Raw genomic sequence first — 23,256 nt, forward strand, 5'->3', positions numbered from 1 at the left:
TTGTTATCTATAGTTCAGCCATTTTCCCAGGAAATCACAATGTCCCATTTTTTTGGAACATCCCTGCTTATTGTAAAATAAGGCCTTAGCTGGAAGCCTTTGGAATCCCTTGTCCATATTAGACTCATTATTAGCCAACATACTAATTACTATTATAAATTAATTATTACATTTAATTTGTGAGGTTTTGCTGAGTATGTTTATACTTCATCTTGACTGTTAAAAAATAAAAATAGAAATAAAATATGCAGGGTATGTTACTCTGAAGTAGATTTATTTTAGATGATACTTGGTAAAAATAAATAAATAATAAAATAAAAAAGATTAAGAACTACCTTTGTAGTGTATTGGGCCGACATGAAGTAACAATAAAATTCCCACAAACAGTCCCGTTGGTGAAACTGACCTTTTATTGTGGAAGCCCCCAACAGGAAGTGTGTTGGACTGGTTGAGTAAATGGCTCACTTGTGATTTTCTCTGACAGAGGCGAGCCGTGCCTAGTGGGCTGCATATTATACACCGTTGCATCGGGGATGGCAGATCCGAATCACTTCTCCGCTTCCACTTAATATGCTCCCTTTCACAGGCGTAAGGGAGCCACCGGACCAGTCTCAAAATGACCACCGGGATCAGCCCCGTCTCCTTTCGGTTCGCAGATTATTTTGTGGTCTGCGGACTGGACACCGAAAGCGGGCTGGAACCAGACGAACTCTCCGGTAAGCATTACCTAGCCTCCCAGGATCTATTGGGCCGATGCTGCATATTAGAAGGAAATAAAGAGGCTAGTATTCGGTCATCCCTTAGCATTATTTATTCCTTTTTTTAGGACAAATGCAATCTAATGTTTTTTTTGTAAATTAAAATCCCAGCGAATGTGATGCTAATGTTAGTGCTAGGCCTGGCTGTGGTGCCTTTCCTGCCTTGTTTGTTTGCAATGGTCTACACACAGAGCGAGAGATTACTCACTTGTTGTGTGCATTTTTGTTTAAAAGGCTCCGATGTCTTCAGTGATTTATTTCCCTTCATGTCGAAACCAATCAAACCTCATTTGAATAACAATAAATCGTATTTTATCGGTGCGTTCATATGCAGCTGAGATGGAGATGTCATTTTCTTGGACGAAAACAACAAGCAAACACATGACAGTTATACATGTGTAATAACTCAATTTTTGTGTGTGCCTATAATAACAGCTCTTTCTTTTCCACAGCACAATAATGCTGGTTAGAAGATTTGTCTAACAATTGTGTACAGATTTCTAGCATCATTTACCAGTGTTGGGTTTCTTTGAATGTTTTTAATAATATAACATAGATGATTAATACATTTTTTTTAATTTAAAGATGTCGACATGATGAACCGATTCCATTATTTAGTGGTGAAATACGTTCTTTATCTACAGTCTGGTTGGTTTATTTTGATAGTAACAGTTCAGGTTGATAAGGTTTGACCAAAGTTCAAAACACGGTGTGCAAAATGTGCAGATACGTGGCAACTTTTTAATTTAATTTATATCTGGTCTCGCTTTAATATTCCAGGCTGAGGAAATTGGGTTGATTATTATTTTGTGAACTGGCAGTCTGGTTGATTGAAATTGATGGAATAATAAGATATAGAGGCACATTGTTTGAGTTGTATTTGTTTGGAGAGTCAAATTCTAATTTAGTGAAAAAGAAAAATTATCAAATATTCCAATTCACGTAAAGGCCTCACATTTAGAGTATTTCGGTCATTGATTGGGAAATATTCTTATTCCTTATCTCTCCACTCCAACATTTCAAAATATGATTGTAATTTCAGCGTTGGCTTAGTGTTTACAAGGTCAAAGTCTTGGTGAAAGTGTTTCTTGGAGAGCAATATCACTAAACCCCAAATAGTTATTTTTCAAAGATTCACACTAACCCACAGCACACACTTCCTGTTTCCTCATACAATGAGGTTCCTCTTTAAAATTTGTGTGTAAATCACAAAAAGGATATGAACTGTTTGGAACCACCCGGGCTCTTCTGCGTTGAGAATGTTATTACCTGAGACCCACTATTGTCCGCTTTTGAGGGCTTTTGAATGCACAGCGGGTGGCTTTTAAAGTGCCAACCTTGCATTAGCGGTCTGTGAAAATGCTGGCGTGTCATTGTCATTCGTGTTGTCATTATGTAGCATCGCTATGGGGGCAATATGAAATTCACATAAAATGTGTCGAGAGAAAGGAAGGCTGATTCGAGAGATGCCACTTGTCATCACCATCTTACATGTCGTTATTAGTCTTTTAGAAGGTGCTTGTAAATTTGCCAAAAAGGCAAATGGCTGTGGATTTGTCTTTGAACTTTCATTTTTGCTCTTGAAACATGCTATCCAGAGGCCATTCTCATTATTGACATTGTCCTACTTACTACTACACGTCATAAGTAGGTGGCTTATGCGTATCAATTGTTTCAGTTTAAGTCAACGGGGGAAATGGTTTGGAAATTCCTGTTAGATTAGGTGCATTCTGATAGCTGACAGAAAACTCCCAAAGCTCCTCATCTGATTTAACAACACTGCGTTGGCATGTTTACAATATAAAGCGAAGTTCAACATAGATACATTTTTAAAATACCACCAAGTTTCTTTTTCATTTCTACATTTCTTCAAAGAATCAATATAGTATCATGTCTTGTCAAAACTGATTTCTACCTAATGATAGCATCATGTTGTTTTTAATCAGGCAAATTTGAGTGAATTATAATCTGTCCAAAATAGCACTCTAAAACTGCCAATGCAATCCATATAAATAGATTTGTATGACTTTTTAGGTCTATTTTATATGAATCTATATGCAGTAAAAGAAAACAAAGTGACCAGAGTGTTCTTTTTGGCACTTGATGACCACCATTAGCATATGTATGACCCTGCTGCCTCACAAGCAACACTGAAAAAAAAATGGACCGCTCGGGGACATAAGTGCGTTCACACACAGGCGAGCTTATTCTTATGCTAAATAACCTTTAGAATTTTACCGACAAATCTCCCCTTCCAGTCCTCCTCGGCAAATAAATGGGAGGATGAGCGGCTCTAAAAAGAATGCTAACATGGGATTACATATTTCCTGTGCGTCTGCAGGTTTTTATGGACCTCTCCAGTCCACTAAGTGCCATAGATCTTCAAATGGATGTGAGATTGTTTGTTTCTCCTATGCAATGTTGACAGATTGATATAAACTATTCAGTAAAGGGCATGCCATCAGTTATTGGACTAATCTTTTATCAACTAGAATTTTATCTTTATCCTTTACAGGCCATTCAAGATAATACGTGCATGGGAAAATGACAAAAATTAATCTCGAAAAGCACCCAGTGTTGTTTGAGCAATCGTTTCAGCCCCATTGTTGGATCCCATGCATTTTACAATATATGTCAGCCCACCACCAATTTTCCTCACTGTTTTAGCAGACTGAACAAAAGTTGACCATTTTGTCGAAACACAACAAAACTCTTGTTTTTAAAGCTACGTATTTTTTTTTGTGTTAGCTCCAACACAGTGTTAGAAACCTCTGTTATCCAAAATGCTAGGAATCAGAAAGATCTAGTGAGGAATTAGACTTCCAAAGGAAGATTAACAAAATAAAATCTTATTCCTATTTGCCTTTGCAAGTGCAGATAAATGATAATCGATATGTTAAATTTCTGAAGTACAAATAATCCAGAAGTAGGTTGCTACTGAACTCTCAAATGTTTGGGGAAATGCCCCACAAGGAAAGCACCCGTGTTTGCAGAGAGTTGGTGGTTTCTGGGCAATGGTGATGTGAAACCGAGAGTTAAGTGATGCTTAACTCCACCGTTACATATACTCATCATTGTTAATGACTATTTGTTAGTTCATTGTTAGGTCTGTTGTCTTATCAGATAAGGATGCAAATTGAGAAGTACGTAATACAAAATTCTAATCACATGGTACATGTTGATAGAACTGTCTAGCAAATTTCTCAACACAAAACCATGGATAGTTTCTCATGTGGTCAATAATCAAGGGTACACATACAGTGAATAAAAACCGACAATTTCAGCCAGGTGACACCTGTGCAGTCTTCTATAAATAAATTAAAACAGAGCCTCGGGTCAACAATGTGTTTCATGTTTCAAGATGCAACTGGCGACTATGATGTAGAAAGCACTTGCCAAGGTTTCTTGATATTTTCGTTGTCTCAATAGGGTCAAATTACAGTTTAGAAAAATGGACCAGAATATAAAAAGCAGTTTTTTTTTTTTTTAAATAACAACAGGGTGTTTACCCATTCTACATTCTCTGCATTCAGTTAAATCAGAACAACTATTGATTAGTTATTTTTTGATTTTTTCAAACATTCCTGCCTCTGATTAGAATTCTTTAATTTCTCACACTAATCCTACAAATACACATTTAAGGTTTAACATTTCATCCTCAATGTCATCAAGTTAGCATATTGTTAGTCTAATGAGTCATATTATGTAATGACCAGTTTTAGTATGTTATATCCCTGTTGCTAGGGTCGATGTGCAAGGTAACACCAGATTAATTCAATTAATCCATAAGAGTTGAGGGTTTATTAGTCTAATGAATCTGGTCACGGTTTCACTCACTACTTGCTTTTTCTCTGCAAAATCTCTTGCGCTGTAGTGCTGAAAGAAGATTAGTAGTCTGTGGACGTGATCCCCCACACATACACATCCCTACGCGGTGTCACAATAATCGCAAGGCTCACATCCATTTAGGATTAGATTTCAGAATAAATCCAATCAGCAAGGTTGACTCTTGAGAGTGGTCATCTGTTTGTGTTTTTTTTTTGTCTTCAATGATTCTAATGTGGGTGGATTATAAGCAAATGACTGTATTCCTCTGACATAACAGACCGATTAGACAAATGGTAAATTGTGAACATTGAGATGGCTTTTTAGCTTTTTGTTTATTTTTGTTGTTGTAAAACAATCAAGTCACAAATTCAGAATGATATTTTGTAAACGGGTCAATGCAGCTGGGAATTTTCATTCATTTTGTTTCCATAAAAGCAAGGAAACTAGAAAAAAATATTTGCTAATTTCATATTGAGCTGAAAGCAGTGGATAAATTCAAAGAGCCCATTTTTTTTCAGTTATATCCTCTCTTAACTCCACCGCTCCAGGGTCAGTTACACAAGAACCTTTCACACAAGTCAAACTCATGACTGTCCTCGGGTTGATTCTCATATTAGTGACAGTTCTCTCTACCTTGACATGCATTAGCTTGAGGTTTGAGTGGCCAAAATAGACTGGAAGAATTATGTAATTTCTCAGAAAATACATGTCCGGCATGTTCTCCATCCATAGTTTTTTTGTACATTGATTTCATTAATGCACAGAAAAGTGCATTAATTGGGAAGATTCATAATATTCAGGGTGTTGAGTAACTTTTCGTTTTGTTTTAAGACTTTGAACAACTTATCAGGCATTTGCTGAATCGGTTACATATTAACTCAACTATTTCCTTACTGTTTTTCATCTGATTATTTCATAATCTACTTTGCTTTTTTATTTGGGCATTTAACACTGCATTAGTGAAAGACAACGTATATATAGATTCAGGTTAGGTCGCTGCGGTTGGAATATAATTCCACTCTAAAAATGCATGTAGTCAGAGTTGCATCTAATTTTTAGCTGTGGTATATTTGTTGTACTCTTCTGGATACAAGAATGAGTTTATTATTAACAGAATCATTTTGGTCTAACCTAAGTGTTGTTTGTTTACAGTGTTGGCATGACCCGAAGCTAGTGAGGGGCCGAACCAATCCAGTATCATTATTGGGTATTCGATCCGATCTCGTGGCCTTCATAGACACACTATTTTTGGCCAAAACTACTTGGATGATTGGTGGCTGATCCCCGTACTTCAGGGACAAGTAATTTAGTCTTGCCCAAAAAATTTACTTTTTTTGAGTCAGACTGAGTGACACAAACCCTCAGCATGCCACAATATTGCCATTAATTTAGTTGATACGCATAGATAAACTGTACAACCAGTCAGTGAATTAAAAACTCACTAAAAACAAGTGTTGTCCAAGAACTCTTTAGCTGCTCAATGATGTGCTTGAGATAAACTAAAATAACATGGAAACAAAGCCGCTGCAACACTAAGCAAGTTACTATACTTTGGATTTGACAATTTGCAGTATTTTCTGTGTTTTTTTAAGAAAAATATGAAGCAAAACATATCAAATATTTTTTCAGTTTTCTGTATATAGGCCAGAATCACTTGTGATAACAGTTTTAAACACACTTAATGCGGTCTCCCCAATTTTTGTGTTTTTGAGAATTTTGCATTTATATATATATTGCCTAAATAAGAGTGTCTTTTTTAAGGGGTGTGTAGTGTTAGGAAATTAAATCGCTTTTCCGGATTGGAAGTCAAAAAAGTTTTCATTCCTATCCATAGCATTTTTGTTTAAAGTTTAATTTAAAAAAAAGTGCACATTGAATATGTTCTACTCATTTTCCAGTATGTATATATTTATATACACTCAAAGTCATTTTTTGTTACTATGCAACGGATATTAATATCTAAACAGCTTCGTTCAAATGTGTGAATTTGGTGACTCAGGAATCAAATCGATGAAGGTGTAAGAAGTGATGTACTCACCTCCCACAAGCAGGATTGTAATGATATTTTTGTTTTATTTGCTGTGTAGCTTTATGCCAGTATATAGAGGCTACTAAATTCAGTGATGGGGCCAGAGGAAATTTGGCAGGGGCAAATGAAGGTAACCCTCCCATCACACACTCTGCTTCCCATCCTTTAACCTTTGCTCAGCTTTAACCCCTCAACCTGTAACCTGGTTATAAAAAAAAAAATCTTCGGTCAACCTTTTTGTTAATTTCATTTATTTTTTTCCCATTTCAATATCTTATTTTCAAAGATGACATGGAGATTGACCCTTTCTTTATTTTGCTTATTCTTGAGTTGCGTTTTCTCCTCTCTGGCCTTTCCTTCTTTCCTCTTCCTCACGTCCCCAAGCAGCGGCTGAACAATGAGCTTATGTTTGACAATCACTGCTCTTGTTTCCTGCGTGACCTCGTGCACACATTGCGCTCACTCACTGGCGAATTCAGTGCTGCCTGCGCTGGTATTGCCTGGTCAATGTTTACCGTTCCCCAACAAATCTGAATGAACTTTTCAGTCCTGCGTGCATCACTTTTGCTTCACCCTGGGTTCAGATGGACTCAATTCAGGCTTTTTTTTTCTGGATGGATTGTTTTCTGTGTTGCAATTAAAGCTGTCAAAAAGCATTTTCAAGCTAGAGAGCTTGTTAATTAATTTAAAAAAAATCTTTCATTTGGTCACATCAGTTTGCCATTAATATTTGATCAGACATATTATTTTATTTTATTATTTTTCTGCTTGGAATGCAAATGGCAGCTTTATATGATGCAATATTTTACACTCTTCCTCCTCTGACCAATTTGCTCTCTCCCTTCTGGAATTGTGTCTGCTACTGATCAACCACTTCCTGCTCATCTTTTCTTAGTGCTGAATCTTTCTCTCCTTGTTTATTCTCTCTTCCTGTTTTTTCTGCTCCGCCTTTTCAGGTGAGAATTTTGAGCAGAGCCCCCTACGGAGAACCTTTAAATCCAAAGTTCTTGCACATTACCCGGACAATGTTGAATGGAATCCATTCGACCAGGATGCAGTTGGCATGGTAAGTCAACACTGTTTGTCAAAACCAACAACATACACAAAGAGCATTGACAGGGGAAGTTGCAGAAAACATGATTTTCACTTTGACCAATTTTAATGGGTTTAGTAGGTAGTTGTGTGAGGACCATGGAATGAATTGGAGAATTTACATATAAAGTACACCTCTACTTACAAAAGTATGTACGACTGTATTCAGCAGTCATCCGCCAATGTAACGACGCTCAGATCATTTCTCTATCCCCTTTAGCTCTGTATGCCAAAAGGTTTGGCCTTCAGGACGCAGGTGGACTCCCGGGAGCCGCATTTCCACTCATTTATCATTACCAGAGAGGACGGCTCTCGGACGTATGGATTTGCTCTCACCTTCTTCGAGGAGGTGACCAGCAAGCAGATCTGCAGCGCCATGCAGACTCTTTACCACATGCACAATGCAGAGCAGTACGACATTTTGCATACGTCCACCTCCCCTCGCCGAACCGAGGAGACCCGGCTTCACCACCACCACCACCACCACCATGGCCAAACTCGGCCCATCCTCCACGCCGCCCCCGCCATCTCCCGTCTGCAACGTTTCAACTCGTACGACATCAGTCGAGACACGCTGTACGTGTCCAAGTGCATCTGCTTGATAACACCTATGGCCTTTGCCCAAGCCTGCCGGAAGGTGCTGGAGCAGCTCTACCAGGCAGTCTCCTCGCCACATCCCCCACCCCTCCCGCTTGAAAGCTACGTCTTCAACATCCTCTATGAGGTGCCCCTCCCGCCTTCCGGACGATCCCTAAAGTTCTCAGGTGTCTACGGTCCCGTGGTTTGCCAGAGGCCAAGCACAATGGAACTTCCGCTCTTTGACTTTGCCATCGGTGAGGTGTTTAACCTGCTTGGGGTGGAGAACGTACTTCAGTTGTTCACCTGCGCCCTGCTCGAGATGCAGATTCTGCTTTACTCACAGCGTAAGTATGCCATATCCTGCATGTGCACTCTCTCAAGTTTGTTTTCAGGTTTTTATCACCTTGGAGGATACCCTGGTTGTAAGAAACAAAGAGGTAATCAAATTTGGGGGTAAAGAGGTCAAAGCTCTTGAAGTCTTAGGTTATTTAAGTCAAATTTGCAGGGTAGGGTATTTGATAAGAAAAGAGCGTCATGCCATTTTGTAGTATGAGGTAAAGGAATATCCATGCTGGCAAATATGGTAATGCTTTGAATTTGGATGCTTAGGCAGAAGGATGCTTTCCCAGAGTGGTTCTCTCATTTATGTCCTCGACACTACCAAAGCACATCCTGTACCACCAGATAAAATATCTTACAAGAGTACAGTGACCATGGGATAACAGGATAAACGTAAATATTTAAATAGCCTGAACAAAATCAATAACTGCAAAGAAGTGTTGACCTAGCATTTAAAACTTTAACAATGGGGTAGAATTTTTTTTTCACTGATGTAAATTTGACTGTCTGAATGAAATTGGCCTGAGGGTCTAGCAACTCATTTCGCGTTACTGCTATTTTTCCAGAAAGTTACATAACATACTAAGTGTCCATTAAAGTAATGCAGTTTGACTACAAGATGGGAGAATATCAAAACACTCACTTATTTTAGTCATGCATGCGCTGAACAATCTTTCTGGTAAAATTTTCGATCTCTACATCCATGTCAGTGTGCCATGTCTCATATGATATTACATTAATTATTTGCTGAGCAAAATGGGCCTTTAGAGAGTGAGCTAGTTGTGAAGTGGTGTTTGGATCAAATACAATGTTAAGAGGAGGGCAAATGCTTTTTAAAGCCATGAGCTGGGTTACAAGCTCTTAAAGGGAAATGCTGTGGTGTTGCTAGGCAACCTCTAGACAGGGAGGATAGCCAGGATGCAGGATGATTATCATTGGTTGGAGGTGACATCATGCCCTCGCTCCCTTGAGAGAACTGCAGAATGTGTTCAAGGGTGTTGACTGGCAATACTCTACGGGGAAGAACTAAGGGATTGTTTGAAGGAAATGCTACTCATTAACACAAATACACCCTCATGAAATTGATGCTTTATATCTAGTATACAGCGGCAGGGCTATAAGGGTTCTGGGTGACAGAGATTCATAATTGGTTAAAACAATTGTGATCATCATCTTTCCCATGATCTATTTAGCCAATCTGTCAGGAGGTGCTTGATTGTTTGTAAGTCACGAGTCAAGCATTGTGCCTTGCTGCAGTTAAGGTCACGTTTTTTTTGCCTCCTTCCGCTTTTTTTTTTTTTACTGCAGCAATGGAGTGACAGGGAAGCACTGAGAGGGATCAATGCAGGGTGTCCCAAAAGAACTATATACAGTTCCTTTTTCTCTTTCCGTTCAGGTTTCTTACAGATGAATATGAGGCTGTCAGCATTTGGTAGCTTATGCTTTGCAGATTTTGGAGGCATTTTATTGCTTTGCTCGTGGCTGGCTAACAATAAAATTGGAATAACTGCAAAATTTCTACCTATTTCTAAGTTCTATCCCCCCATTTTGAGCCAATCATCATACCAAGCATATAAAGACTGACATTTTGAGTCATTTTGGCCACTTTTTTTATCACAAAATGTGTTCACATATGTGAATGCTAGATCTCAATTATAATGACATATATTGGTATTTGTAATATTTATCATTGTTGTATATTTTATAGTAGGATACCATTTTTTTATAATCACTGCCAACCCTCCCAGTTAAAATGGATTGTACATCTCCAAACATCAATGGCGGCCAATGAATTTAATGAGTCCCTTATACTTTATAATAGGTGCATATTAGAGCTGTATCAAATGTAACAAGCACCCAAAAAGCGCAATCCTCTGCATAGTGTGGAAAATATGCAAAATCAAAATATCTAAAACCCTCCATTCTTCTGTGGATGAGTGATACTTTTATCTTTCAGCCATCACGCCTACTGAAGCACAATTACACCCACCACAAATGACATTTAACTGAGATATAATATAAGCGCCTATGACACATCCCAGCTTCTGACATATTCTAATCAGATACAATTTAAGTTAAAAAAAAACACCAAACATTTCTATGATGTTACCACTAAAATGTAATCAGGACAGCCCTGAAAGAAAGCCCACTCATAAAATTTCCAGGTTGACACTTCAAAAAATATAGGAAGGAAGTTGCGTGCTCATGTAAACGCAACGAAACAGTCACTACGAGGAAAATAGGAAACAACTGTGCTTTGTCATAGTCAGATTTCTAAGATGTTGGTCCTTTTATGTAACAATCTAAGACAGTTAGAAGTTGTTATTTTTACTGATATTTTATCTTTTGGAAGAGTGGATTTGTATTCAACTTATTTTGTGCAAATATGATAAATATAGAAAATATTTAGTGCATTAACAATATAAGTGAGGAGGTTCTTATTATTCATGATCTTTTGAAAGTAGGTTATGTTAGTATTCCTGTCTCGTCTGTAAGAGCGTACTCTGGTTTTCAAGTAGCAGTCTTGTGTTGTGGCCAACACATGACCAAATGAAGGTAGAGTATTTATTTGGTCACCATAAGAGGAAAGGCAGCACTGTGCAGTAGCTGTCAACAGGAGAGAGAAGGAATGTCAATGAGGAGAGGAGGCGCACACCCATATTTATATGTGGGCCACTCGACAGGAGTGAAAGCATGAATATGAAGCAGTGCTGACGTGTCAAGCCACAAAAAAAGGAATTTGTCATGGGTTTGAGGGTCAGCTGAATTTGGCTGTCACACTTGTGTGACCGGGACCTCCCAAGGATGCTGAAAGTGCTTCATGCTCAACAAAAGGGAACTAATTCAGCATGTGACCTTTGTTTTTTCAATGTGAATCAATTCAAACCCACTGACTTTATTTACTCTCCCGATAAATGCATTGTGTAACATTTTATCGATGGGTAATTCCCTATTAAAATTATTCAACTGTCAGTTTAGATACATGACACTTTTCACTCATATGCTGTTGTGGTCTCAAAACTGTAAATGTTTTTAACATATCTGCTTTCTCTGCATCAAACAGATTACCAAAGGCTAATGACGGTAGCAGAGAGCATCACAGCCTTAATGTTCCCCTACCAGTGGCAGCATGTGTATGTTCCCATTTTGCCTGCCTCCCTCCTCCACTTTCTCGATGCCCCCGTGCCATATCTCATGGGTCTACATTCCAACGGGCAGGATGACCGCACCAAGCTAGAGTTGCCACAGGAGGTACGTTGTCTCACACCTCATCGTGACGTTATCGTACACGTTGACACTGACCACGCATTACCAGTTTGTATCAGCTTTGGATGAGGTATGAGTCACAATCCACACGGGTGAGTGACGTGACGTGACGTCTAATATGGCCGCATCAGTGTCCTCTTGTTCCGGCTGTCCTTATGCGCCGCCCTCATTTTGGCTCTGTGACCAAGTACTCCCATAGACAAGATGGAACATTTTGTCCCACACATTTCATCTTAGCCTGGGGGAGAAATGCTATGTTGTCAGCTTGTGCAAAAGAAGTGGTGGATTACAACATTAAGAATATTGTTTATTGAAACAGAACAGATGTTGGTTGCTAAATATGCCTTGCCCAAATAACGGCTAACTCATTACTGTTTAGCAGCCAGGCACCTTCTAGGTAACCTCTGTCCTAATTCAGAAGCTCCTTGATGAAATTATAGCTGACCGTGACACATCTAGTGTCTGCCATTGCTGCATGCTAGTGGGGACAAGGTTTATTACCCTCCAAAATTTCAAACACTATCATCATAAACCCTTTATTAACTGCTCAGTCAATTTTCAAGTTATTTTTTAACGTCACAGCACAGTATTTTTCCTTGTTTTCTAGTAGCACCGGCTTAAAATTTTCATCATTTGGATTCCTGCACGTTGAGCTCTTAAAAAGTTCCCCCAGATGTTTTATTTAGCCTTTGAGCTTTCATCATAAGATGTGAATAATACGTTGAGTGCACAGGGGTTTTTCCAGGTCAGTTTAAACCATAAGCATTTTGACCTAATCTATTGTCCAGTTTGTTTTACAACAAGAGAGGTGAATGAATTATATTTACACTTGAATTCAGTTGATATTTTCTTGAGCTGCCTTAGTGCTTCCATGACTAGATTTCTGTTAAATTTATTTTGTCCTCTGTCCCTTCAGGCCAATTTATGTTTTGTGGACATCGACAACCACTTCATAGAACTCCCGGAAGAGTTGCCACAGTTTCCTAACAAACTGGAGTTCATACAAGAGATCTCAGAGGTCCTTGTATCCTTTGGAGTGTCGCCGGAAGGAAACATCCATTCGATGGATTCCCAGGCCGAGCACAGAACTTTGAGATCGGTCGACGCCGTTTCCGACAAACGCAACGGTAACCTGGCCTCGCCTCTCAACTCTTACCTGCTGAGAGAGAATGTAACCATTGCCAGACTGCAAGCTCTGGTCAAGAGAACCGGCGTCAGTTTAGAGAAGGTAAGATATTCACGTTAATGCGCTATTTTTATGTTTGTTTTGTCTTTACAAACATTTTTTTTCTAAATATGAAATCCCAGTCCTCTGGTATACTTCATTCTATTGCTCCCATTGATTGCCAAAGACGTCCCACCTGTTTCACTCACTGCCAACCCTCCCAGTCAAAATTGATTTAAACACTGGAACATGAGCATATATTTACTTGTGTGTGTATATAACGATATCATTATTGTAGTAGTACAATCTTGACGTTGACTTAGTTTATAGACAACCACATACTGTAGTAACCGCTACTAAACACAAGAGGGAGCCTTTTACGCACTACATTGCTATCTCATGTTTTCATTGTAACAAAGATGTATCAAACTATATATATACTATGTACTATATATTTTATATTATTGGTATTGGGAAAATCCACACAAGAAAAAAATACAAGTTCAAGACATATTCATTCACGCATTCCACTGTTGATATTTGGTTGTTCACATTTTTTGTGATGATAATATAGTACAAAGCACTTGTTTTTTTTAATGGAAATCAGTTGGAGGTTCGAGAGGACGCTGGTGGCAATAAGGATTGGCGGTTTCATTGCGATGAAGAGGAGCTGAAGATGCACCAGCTCAACATTCACGTGCGTGAAGTCTTTGCCAATCGCTTCACTCAGATGTTCGCCGACTACGAGGTGTTTGTGATCCAGCCGAACCAAGACAAGGAGTCCTGGTTTACCAATCGAGACCAGATGCAGAACTTTGACAAGGCGAGATATTGCCATTTTTTTTGTTAGATGATAATTGAACTGAATATATTTTGAATATGTTTTTTTTTTTAACATTTCTGCCTGTGTGCAGGCCTCGTTCCTGTCCGACCAGCCAGAGCCCTACCTACCTTTTCTTTCTCGTTTCCTGGAAACGCAAATGTTTGCCTCATTCATCGACAGCAAGATCCTGTGCCACGACGATGAGGAGAAAGAGCACACTTTAAGGGTGTTTGACACTCGTGTCGATAAGGTCCGCATGCTGAATGTCCGCACACCCACCCTGCGCACCTCCATGTACCAGAAGTGTACAAACATTGAACAAGCGGGTAAGTTTTTGTTTCACATATTACAGAACAGTAGTAGTCCTTTTTTTTTAGGGAAACACAACATGTAGTACAAGTGACATTTAGGTGAAATATGGTTCCTCAAAGTATTCAAATGACCTATTAAACCTCTTCTACATGCATGTATATGTTATATCTAAAAAAAAATCTATTGTAGTAGTTGACCTTTGTGTACAGGTGCTTGTTAGAATTGGTATTAATGACATCCAAAGGGAGTGGGACCAATTCCATCCACCCCTTTTGGGCTTTTCCTCTCAGGGGTCGCCAGAGCCTAACAGTCGATTCGCATGATAGATTTAACACACAAGGGGAATCAAATCCGCCCTCTCTAGTGACAACGGGGAGCCCAGACCACTGAGCTACTTCCTAGGGATACTGATGTTTGATTGCCTGAAATAATACTGCTTTGTTAAAATATCTGGCTGTTCACAAGTGTGACCACTCCTGGAAAATAATGTTATTGCTTTTATTTTTACCCGTTTTTCCACTCCTGCACTCATTTTTTTATTATTATGATAAAGTGAGATTAAGGCAATACGTCCATAGAATTCCCATAAAATGTTCCTTTTTTTGTTACAATTTCTGTACATTTCCATGACTTTTGAAAAGAATTGATGATAATGGCTAAAATTCTCATACTTACAGAGAAAGCCATAGAAATGAGAGTGTTGAAGATTGACCACACAGCCCTACATCCCCACCTCCTGGACATGAAGATTGGGCAGGGCCGTTACGAGCAAGGTTTTTTCCCAAGACTACAATCTGATGTCCTCTCCTCAGGGCCCACAAGCAACAAGTAAGTAGTATTTTGCACCAACTGCATCTTATACTATGCTTCCCTCTCCCTGGTGCTCTTTGTTCACGACACGTTGTTTGATGTTTCAGATGGGCCAAGAGAAGCGCTCCTGCTCAATGGAGGAGGCGGGACCGCCAGAAGCAACACGCAGAGCACCTATATTTAGATAATGACCAGAGAGAGGTTGGTGTGTTTTACTTCCTATGTGCACTGACTGCTTACCTTTTGTCTTTTTTTTTTTTGCTGTGTGAGCCTTTCTTAATCTTTCACTTTACTCATACTTATTTGTTGGGCATCATTATCTTCTGCTTTGGTCACTGTGTTTCTTGTTCTTTGTTTGCACTCATGCTTGCGCACTCTCAGCATGTCGAGTGTTTGTTTCCGGAGCTCCAGCTCCTGCTGTTTCTTGACCACTACTGGCACTTGCAGTCCTTCAGGCCGTGTCTAAAGTCGGTGACTGTCGATGTGGTATGTGCAGGTCTTTCTGGTGACCTTCCTGCTCAGACCACATGACTTGAGTTGTGCATGTGGTCTTTTTCACGTCCTGCCTATCCCTCATATCTTTTTATATTGTTTTGTTCTGTTGTTGTTTTGTCCTGATCAGACCCAATTATTCAAAACACATTTTCCCAATGTAAGCAAAGCTTTAAAAGCTTTCAAATCTGTTGTGCAGTACACAATAAGTTTGAAAACAGACTAATTATTATGTACGATATTTTCCCCAATTATAAGTCGTAGGTTTTTCGTAATTTGGTGACTTATACTACAGGGCGATTGAGGTCTTATTTTTTTCGGCTGTAAAATGCGTGTTAATTTGTGCATTTGTTTAAAAATCGTCAACATGCCTAATTTTGAGCTATATTTCTATTCTTATGTTTGAAGGTGTCCGCATGTTTCTTTGGTTTGTGAAAATACTGATGTTGTAACTCTAGGGATTTTTGGCACAGTTTGATTTTCAGATGTTATAAAAAGTCTCTCCTTGAACAGAAATACATCCAAGAAGCGCGGAACTTAGGCACGACCATCAGACAGCCCAAATTGTCCAACCTGTCTCCTTCTGTCATCGCTCAAACCAACTGGAAGTTTGTGGAGGGGTTGCTTAAAGAGTGCAGAATCAAGGTTTGCGCATGTCATTCATTTGTGTCTTGGTTTGAGATGATTGGAAAAATGCATACTACATAACCTGAAAAATGTACCAAGCACCACTGTTTTTTTAAACTGTGCCTTTCACCTTCAGACCAAACGAATGCTTGTTGAGAAGATGGGTCGAGAAGCCGTAGAGTTAGGTCATGTGGAGGTCAGCATCACTGGAGTGGAAGAGAACACTCTGATTGCCAGTTTGTGTGACTTGTTGGAGAGGATTTGGAGCCATGGGCTACAGGTTAAACAGGTCAGGAAAAAAAGACGGTGGCTCTACTCAGCACTCAGTCACAGTATTGAAAACTCTGTTCTCCCCATTTTCTATTTTCAGGGTAAATCTGCACTATGGTCCCACCTTCTGCATTACCAAGAGAGTAATGAAAAGAAAAGTGCAACCCCAGCTGCTTTGGGACCACCAGGTATGAGAATCTTAACATGAAAGCAAAAATGACTTAAAACATAACACAGGTATGCTTTGCATCCCAGGTTTTATTCATGACACTGAAAGGCGCAAATCGGATGGTGGATTGTCTGCCATGCCCCCTCTTAAAGTGTCCCTCATCCAAGACATGAGGTAAGAAAGAGTTTAAAAAAAACAATGATGATAATCATTTTTCTATTGGAAGAGAATTTATTGAGTTGCTAGCAATAGCAGACAATTGTATCTACATGTTGACTTAAAATTCATGACCAACTCCACTCAAATTTAAAGCTCAATGCTAATAAAAAAACAAAATTCATTCATTTAAAATGATTGAAAACTGAATTACGATCCATATATGCAAACCAACAACACAAAAGTACATTTTGCTTGTTTCTTTTATTTATTTAAGCAGTTGGCATTGTAAACAATAGCTGTCCAATTCATTTTACCGAAAAGGAGTGGCTGTTAATTTTTCTCTCATTGCTTTAAACCAACAAAGGTCTGACGCCGCCAGTGACGGCCAATGATTTAACTGAGTGCCCTATAAAGAGTTAAATTTAGCACAAAGATCAATCAACTCTCCACAAATTATGTCTGCAAAACAGTCACCGTGGGGCGTCTGTATCTTTGTTGTATAAAGACGCGTGTGTGTATATATATCTGTGTAGCAGTGCATTACTTCCACCCTAATTACCACATAGGCCTCAGGTCACACACACAGAACTGTACTCCGATGTAAGCCACACCCACTGAACCCCCCAACTCAATGTTTACACCAAGACTGTTTTCATAGTTACAATTTCAGTACGAACTCGATTTGTAAAGCATCAATTGAGTTTTCATGATGATTCATTTCTTCTAAACAAAGTTGATATTCATTTTGAGAACCTGCAATTTGGTCAATATGTTGTCGTCATACTAGGGCGTCATAGAAAATATGTTGCCATGGAAATGCAGTGCGGTGAAAGTGGGTTAAACACTGTAGACGTGAAGGGTGGAGACATGGGGGGGGGGGGGGGGGTCTGTTGAAGGCAACGGAGGGGAGACAAGCTTCTGGCACAGGTGGAGTGGAAGGGAATGTGTCTGGACATTAAAGCCATGATAGTGGCTTGCAGCAAGGACACACACACACAAATGTTGACTGGTAAAGTCTCACCAAAGAGGGTCAATTTCTAACCCTTACAAGGACGATGGCTTTTCAACTTAGAAATATCAGTAAATTGATGCACCGCAAGTAGGTGGGCGTTCACTGTTATAGTTTTATGAATATATTAGGTATGGCATAAATATTTGCGTTTCTCCTTCTTGTACAAGGCTTCTTTTGACCTGATGTGTTTTTTTCCCCCTTCAGACACATTCAAAACATAAGTGAGATCAAGACCGATGTGGGCAAAGCCAGAGCTTGGGTTCGCCTCTCCATGGAGAAGAAGTTGCTTTCCAGACATCTGAAGCAGCTGCTGTCCGATCTTGAGCTTACAAAGTAAGCAAAATGACAACTGTATAGCACCTAAATAGTATTAATTGAGGGTCATAAGGTCAACCCACCTGGTGTTTTTTGAAAAATATCATGCCAGTAAAAATACGCCATCCACTCATATATAATAAATCAACACTCAGAAACGGCGAATCATCACACCGTAGTCTGTCATTGCATAAATAATTCACTTCCACAGTATTTCATAATAGATATGATGGCTGGAGAACTGGGTCAGGAGGGTTTCTGTCTACCCTTTTGACACCGTTTCTCACCTTTGCACTTTGCGTCTTTGCTTTTCAACTATTTTCATACCAGGACCCACAGTTTCCCACTGTAACTAAATCGAAACTTGCTTTGATAGACCTTAATCGTTGACTGAATGCTTCCTAGTTGACTATTACTATTAATATTGGTGGCTTATTTGGTAGCAGAGGAAAATTCACATGGAATGTTTCTAATTGTGTCATATTTTGTCAATTCCCCATCTTAGGATACTCATGAATGTGTTCCAAATATCACATCCTTACACCCTTACTAATAATAATGTGAAGTGCTACCAACCACTGAAGCTTTTGAGACAAAATACAATCTGAAAAATATCTTCTAGTACTTACTACACTAATGACCAACATTAAAATATAGAATTATTCTAGTTGTCTCACTTTGGCTGGCTCACTCTGGTTTTGGCCCGCCTAGTCTATCACAAGCCAAGTATTGATGGACAAAATATAATATATGATTCAGATATATATAGGGCAGCAGATAAGGCCTTGAAGGCCCTGACGGCCCACCACTGACTGAACTGTATTTAGAAAACTACTCATTTTTGTACCACTAGTGGCATTAGACCACACTTTGAGAATCATTGGTCTTAACATTTTTTTTTTTTTATCTTTAAATGTAGAAAACTATACAAGCGGTATGCCTTCCTACGCTGTGATGAGGAAAAAGAGCAGTTTCTCTATCATCTCCTGTCTTTCAACGCGGTGGACTACTTTTGTTTCACCAATGTCTTCACCACCATTAGTGAGTTCAACTAATAAACTCTTTGGTTTTGTATATATACTGTTTGAACTGACTGACATATGTCTCATTTGTCTCTTAGTGATCCCATATCACGTGGTGGTGGTTCCCAGTAAGAAGTTGGGTGGCTCCATGTTTACGGCCAATCCATGGGTGTGTGTCTCAGGTGAACTGGCTGAGACGGGCGTTCTGCAGGTCCCCAGAAACACTCAAGAGATTACTTTTGAGGTTTGTGTCACACATATTCTGCAAAGTGCAAGTGAAGATGCTTTAATTGTGTGATTAATTTAAAAGCTGTTCATTTTTAGATCAACAACTATCATTGTCAATGGTAGTCAAAGATTGAATTTGTACAAGTAACATGGTTTGGTATGAAATAATGCTTCTGTTTTAGTGTCAAAACCTGGGTAAGCTGACGACAGTCCAGATGGGTCATGATAACTCTGGCCTCTACGCCAAGTGGTTAGTGGAATGCGTTATGGTACGCAACGAGATCACAGGGCACACGTACAAGTAAGCACGTCTTTTCCAGGAAAACTTGCCTCGCTTTACTTCGATTAACGAAATGAGACAAACGAGGATGTTATCTCGGCAGATTTCCATGCGGCCGCTGGCTCGGCAAAGGCGTGGATGACGGCAGCCTCGAGAGGATCCTCGTCGGCGAACTGATGACGCCCGCCTCGGAGAATGACGAACGGACGTGTCGGACGCCGCCAATGCAGCAGTCGCCGGGAATGATGAGGAGATTCGTTACTATCTCGCCAAATAGCAAGCCGAGTAAGAAATGCGACACCCGCTGAAATATTTTGTTGCATTTGGTGGCGTGCCACATTTCATGTTTTCTTTTTCTTTTGGCAGAGTTGAACACAGGTCAGATCCAGGAGGGAGTGGGAGAAGCCATCAACGGGATCGTCAAACATTTCCACAAACCGGAAAAGGAGGTGGGGGAGACAGTAGTCTAGACAGGCTCCATCGCGTCCCTCTATTATTCATTGCTCAGGTTAAGAAGTGTCCTCCCCCCCCCTGCGAACTACTGTGTGGTCGCTTTCAGATAGTTCAAAACATATTAAAGTTTAAGTGTTGCCACTGTTTTAAATCCTGAGAGAATTCCCTGACCTAGAAAGATGAGGTGTTTATAATGGAGAGAAGGGGTGCAGTATTTTATATATGTGAAAGAATTATTTTCTTATCTGTTGTTTTCATTACTTACAGAGAGGCAGTTTGACCCTTCTCCTGTGCGGGGAGTTTGGTCTCGTCTGGGCTCTGGAGCAGGTTTTCCAGCATGGTTTTAAATCGCCTCGACTTTTTAAAAATGTCTTCATCTGGGACTTCTTAGGTAAGAGACACTATTTCTTGCAAAGGGAAGACAACACTTTTGTCATGTGCATTCTGGCAAAATTATCTTGCTTAAAAAATTGGAGGGAAAAGAAAATGGAGTTTATTTTTTCTGATGTGTAAATGTAGACTTTAGAAGGTATTTCATGGAAGTTATCGAACCTGATATTTGATAAATGTCATTACTACATTAGCACATTTCTTTCTTGGGGACATCTTTAATAACCATTATCACATGGTTCTTTCTGTGCTCAAATGTATCCGCGTGCGTAAGTATAACTGATGCCAGGAAATGGCTGAAACATTATTTTCTCCATTTTGAGTTGTCTACAAAATTCCCATTTGCATCTTTAATACTTTGAGCAGCCTCCTTTCACATGACAGACATTTGTACTAGGTTTTTTGTTTTCCTTTTAAGGACTATATTTGCTCTATTCTCTAATCATCATATCTGTTTTATCTTCACAAAACAGAAAAGGCTCAAGTGTACTTTGAAAGCGTCGAGCAGCGGGAAGTGCATCCTGATGAGAACTGGCAAAGCCGAGTGCGCCACTTCTGCCGCTTCACGCGCGCCATCAACAGTACACCGAGAAACATCGGCAAGGACGGAAAGTTCCAGATGCTCATCTGTCTCGGTGCAAGGTAGGCAAAAAACAAAAATCCTTGTTTAGTTATTGAATTCTTTTATTTGCCCTAAAAACATCTGAAACTGCCTCCCATTGACACGAATACACATGGGAATGAGCATATTTCAGTACCATAGACAGCGCCAATCCCTTTTGACTACACCGGTTACAATTAATCATTCACTGCCAGCCTTTAGCAATCAAAATGGATTGGACGCTTAGTGAACGCCAATGAATTAATAAATAAGTGCCATTTAAATGGTTAAAGCTGTGACTTAAACCCTTTTCTCTCAGGGACCATTTGTTGCATCACTGGATCGCACTTCTCGCAGACTGTCCGATCACAACGCAGATGTACGAGGACATGGCTCTGATCAAGGACCGCTCCCTGGTCAACTCGCTGATCCGGGTTCTTCAAACCCTGCAAGAGTTCAATATCACCCTAGAGGCATCGCTCATTAAAGGTGTCGGCATTTGAACTAAACCAGCTTCCGACAGGTTGTAGAAATTCATTCACCTCTTTATATGCAGGAACAGACTCTTAACAGACAACATATTTGGCTTATGTTAAAGATACTGTTGTTACATATGCCACATATTGTATTAAGTGCAATGAGCTTTTTAAAATCGGTTGTTTTTATCCTCAATGACGTGCTCATGTTTCTGATGTATTTTCTATTTGTGAGCCATGTTTTTTCCACATGATTGGCAATGACCTTGTGCTACGGTTTATCAAAGGCTTAAATATTTTCATTGTTGGAGTGAACTGCTGACTATAGATGTATTTAATGGCGATTGAAAACTTAATATATTTTGTCAGAGAAAAAACAGTATTATTTTGTAAAGTCCGTCATGTTGCTTGCTCTGTTATCAACTCGGATCCTATTGTCATAATGCAGAGCTTAAAGCAAATATAGAGGTATGCTTTATAAGTATGGAGATGACGGGGACTGACTGTGGAGTTGAATTGGGAAAACAACAAAGCAAATGACGGCAAAGGCTTTTTCCATTGCAGCCTGTTCTCGGATAATGTATGCTGATGTTTTTTTTTTTTTTTTTTTTTTAATGTGAAATACCTTTGTACCTTCAGTGCAGAAAAGCTTCTTGCATGAATTTCAGACTTTATCCCAGGATGGAAGCTACTACAAGAACACTCTCGGTGTGTTTTTGGTTTGTGCTCTACGGTCCCACATTTCTGCACAATGGCATTAAATAGCTTGTAAATTGTAAATAGCTCCACCCAGCCCATCCTCAAGCATCATCCCACCTTTGTAAGCATCTTGAAAGTTGAACCACTGCCTGCCTGTGGTCATCAATGATGGAAGCAAAAACGCTTTGATTGCCCTCTGCTTGATTTTATTGCCATGGTTTCTTGCTATGCAATTATCACAGAAGAAAATGTATCCCCATTCATTCCTCGAGGTTACTCTGGGCCATCTCACTTTGATTTGTATGTACAGAGTAAAGAGATTTGATAACTGAAGAACTCCTTTTTGTGCCAATAGTGTCTGGAATGAACTCCTTCCTCTCTATGACTCGATCATGAGCATCTTGCAAGATATATATATTTTTATTTTCCAAAAAAAACCCTGTTGTACATTTATGAAATAGCTGTGTAATGTAATGTTTACTAAATGAGAGACCATGTACAGTGTACAAATATATGATAAAATAAAAGCCTCTGTTAAGTAACTTTGTCAATGATATGAAAATTGATTGTGTGTTTTATTGTTTTGTTAAAAATGAAATTCAAAACAATATTTTAAGCCTAATAGCATGATTGACCAAGTCATTTTGGCATTATCAATAATAAATGTTAACATATTAAGTCCAAATTAATTTGTCCGTGTACCTTCTCAGTTATTTGAAAAGTAACTTGTTTTTTCCAATGACTTGTATAGAATATGGGTGATTTGGCTATTAGGCTAAGTAATTCATAATTATATGAAAATTATGACTAGTTAAAAGCATTGTATATGATTTATGCACGTGAATGAGATCGACTTATACACTAACACAATAAAACTTAAACAAAAGTATTATATCAAATTTTTATTGGGAAGGCTTCAGGGTGACTGACGTTTATCAAATACTATGATTTTTTTCCCCCGACGACCTCATTTCAACGCTAGAACATGTAAACAAACTCGTTCGCGCCATGTCAAATGGCTGTTTTTCCTTAAAGCCGTCACTAGGGGGTTATGGGTAGTG

General features: G+C 39.2%; 1 protein-coding gene across 4 annotated transcripts; it reads left to right on the plus strand.

Moving 5' to 3' along the window:
- Nucleotides 1–464: 464 nt before the first annotated feature.
- Nucleotides 465–22,737, plus strand: dennd5a (DENN/MADD domain containing 5A). Of its 4 annotated transcripts, XM_077713489.1 has the most exons (24): nt 465–716; nt 6,674–6,745; nt 7,572–7,681; nt 7,928–8,630; nt 11,690–11,877; nt 12,809–13,120; nt 13,665–13,880; nt 13,972–14,206; nt 14,870–15,020; nt 15,110–15,203; nt 15,384–15,488; nt 16,008–16,139; nt 16,258–16,410; nt 16,492–16,579; nt 16,647–16,734; nt 17,936–18,064; nt 18,966–19,087; nt 19,167–19,312; nt 19,479–19,597; nt 19,680–19,861; nt 19,943–20,025; nt 20,297–20,420; nt 20,893–21,061; nt 21,340–22,737. In XM_077713489.1, the coding sequence occupies exons 1-24, from the start codon at nt 617–619 to the stop codon at nt 21,521–21,523; spliced, it is 4,005 nt and encodes a 1,334-aa protein (XP_077569615.1). In that variant the 5' UTR covers nt 465–616; the 3' UTR covers nt 21,524–22,737. The 4 variants fall into 4 exon arrangements, with proteins under 4 accessions (XP_077569615.1, XP_077569617.1, XP_077569616.1 ...); XM_077713491.1 differs by lacking the exon at nt 15,384–15,488; XM_077713490.1 differs by lacking the exon at nt 6,674–6,745.
- Nucleotides 22,738–23,256: the final 519 nt, after the last annotated feature.

This window comes from Stigmatopora nigra, chromosome 3 (assembly GCF_051989575.1).
Source record: "Stigmatopora nigra isolate UIUO_SnigA chromosome 3, RoL_Snig_1.1, whole genome shotgun sequence".
NCBI classification, from domain to species: domain Eukaryota; kingdom Metazoa; phylum Chordata; class Actinopteri; order Syngnathiformes; family Syngnathidae; genus Stigmatopora; species Stigmatopora nigra.

What these genes read in the sequence shown, in the direction of transcription:
- dennd5a (XM_077713489.1), top strand. Translation starts at nt 617, where the DNA reads ATGACCACCGGGATCAGCCCCGTCTCCTTTCGGTTCGCAGATTATTTT. An exon ending in TTAAAGAGTGCAGAATCAAG is followed by an intron (nt 16,140 to 16,257) that starts GTTTGCGCATGT and finishes TTTCACCTTCAG; the next exon opens with ACCAAACGAATGCTTGTTGA. An exon ending in CTTCATCTGGGACTTCTTAG is followed by an intron (nt 20,421 to 20,892) that starts GTAAGAGACACT and finishes TTCACAAAACAG; the next exon opens with AAAAGGCTCAAGTGTACTTT.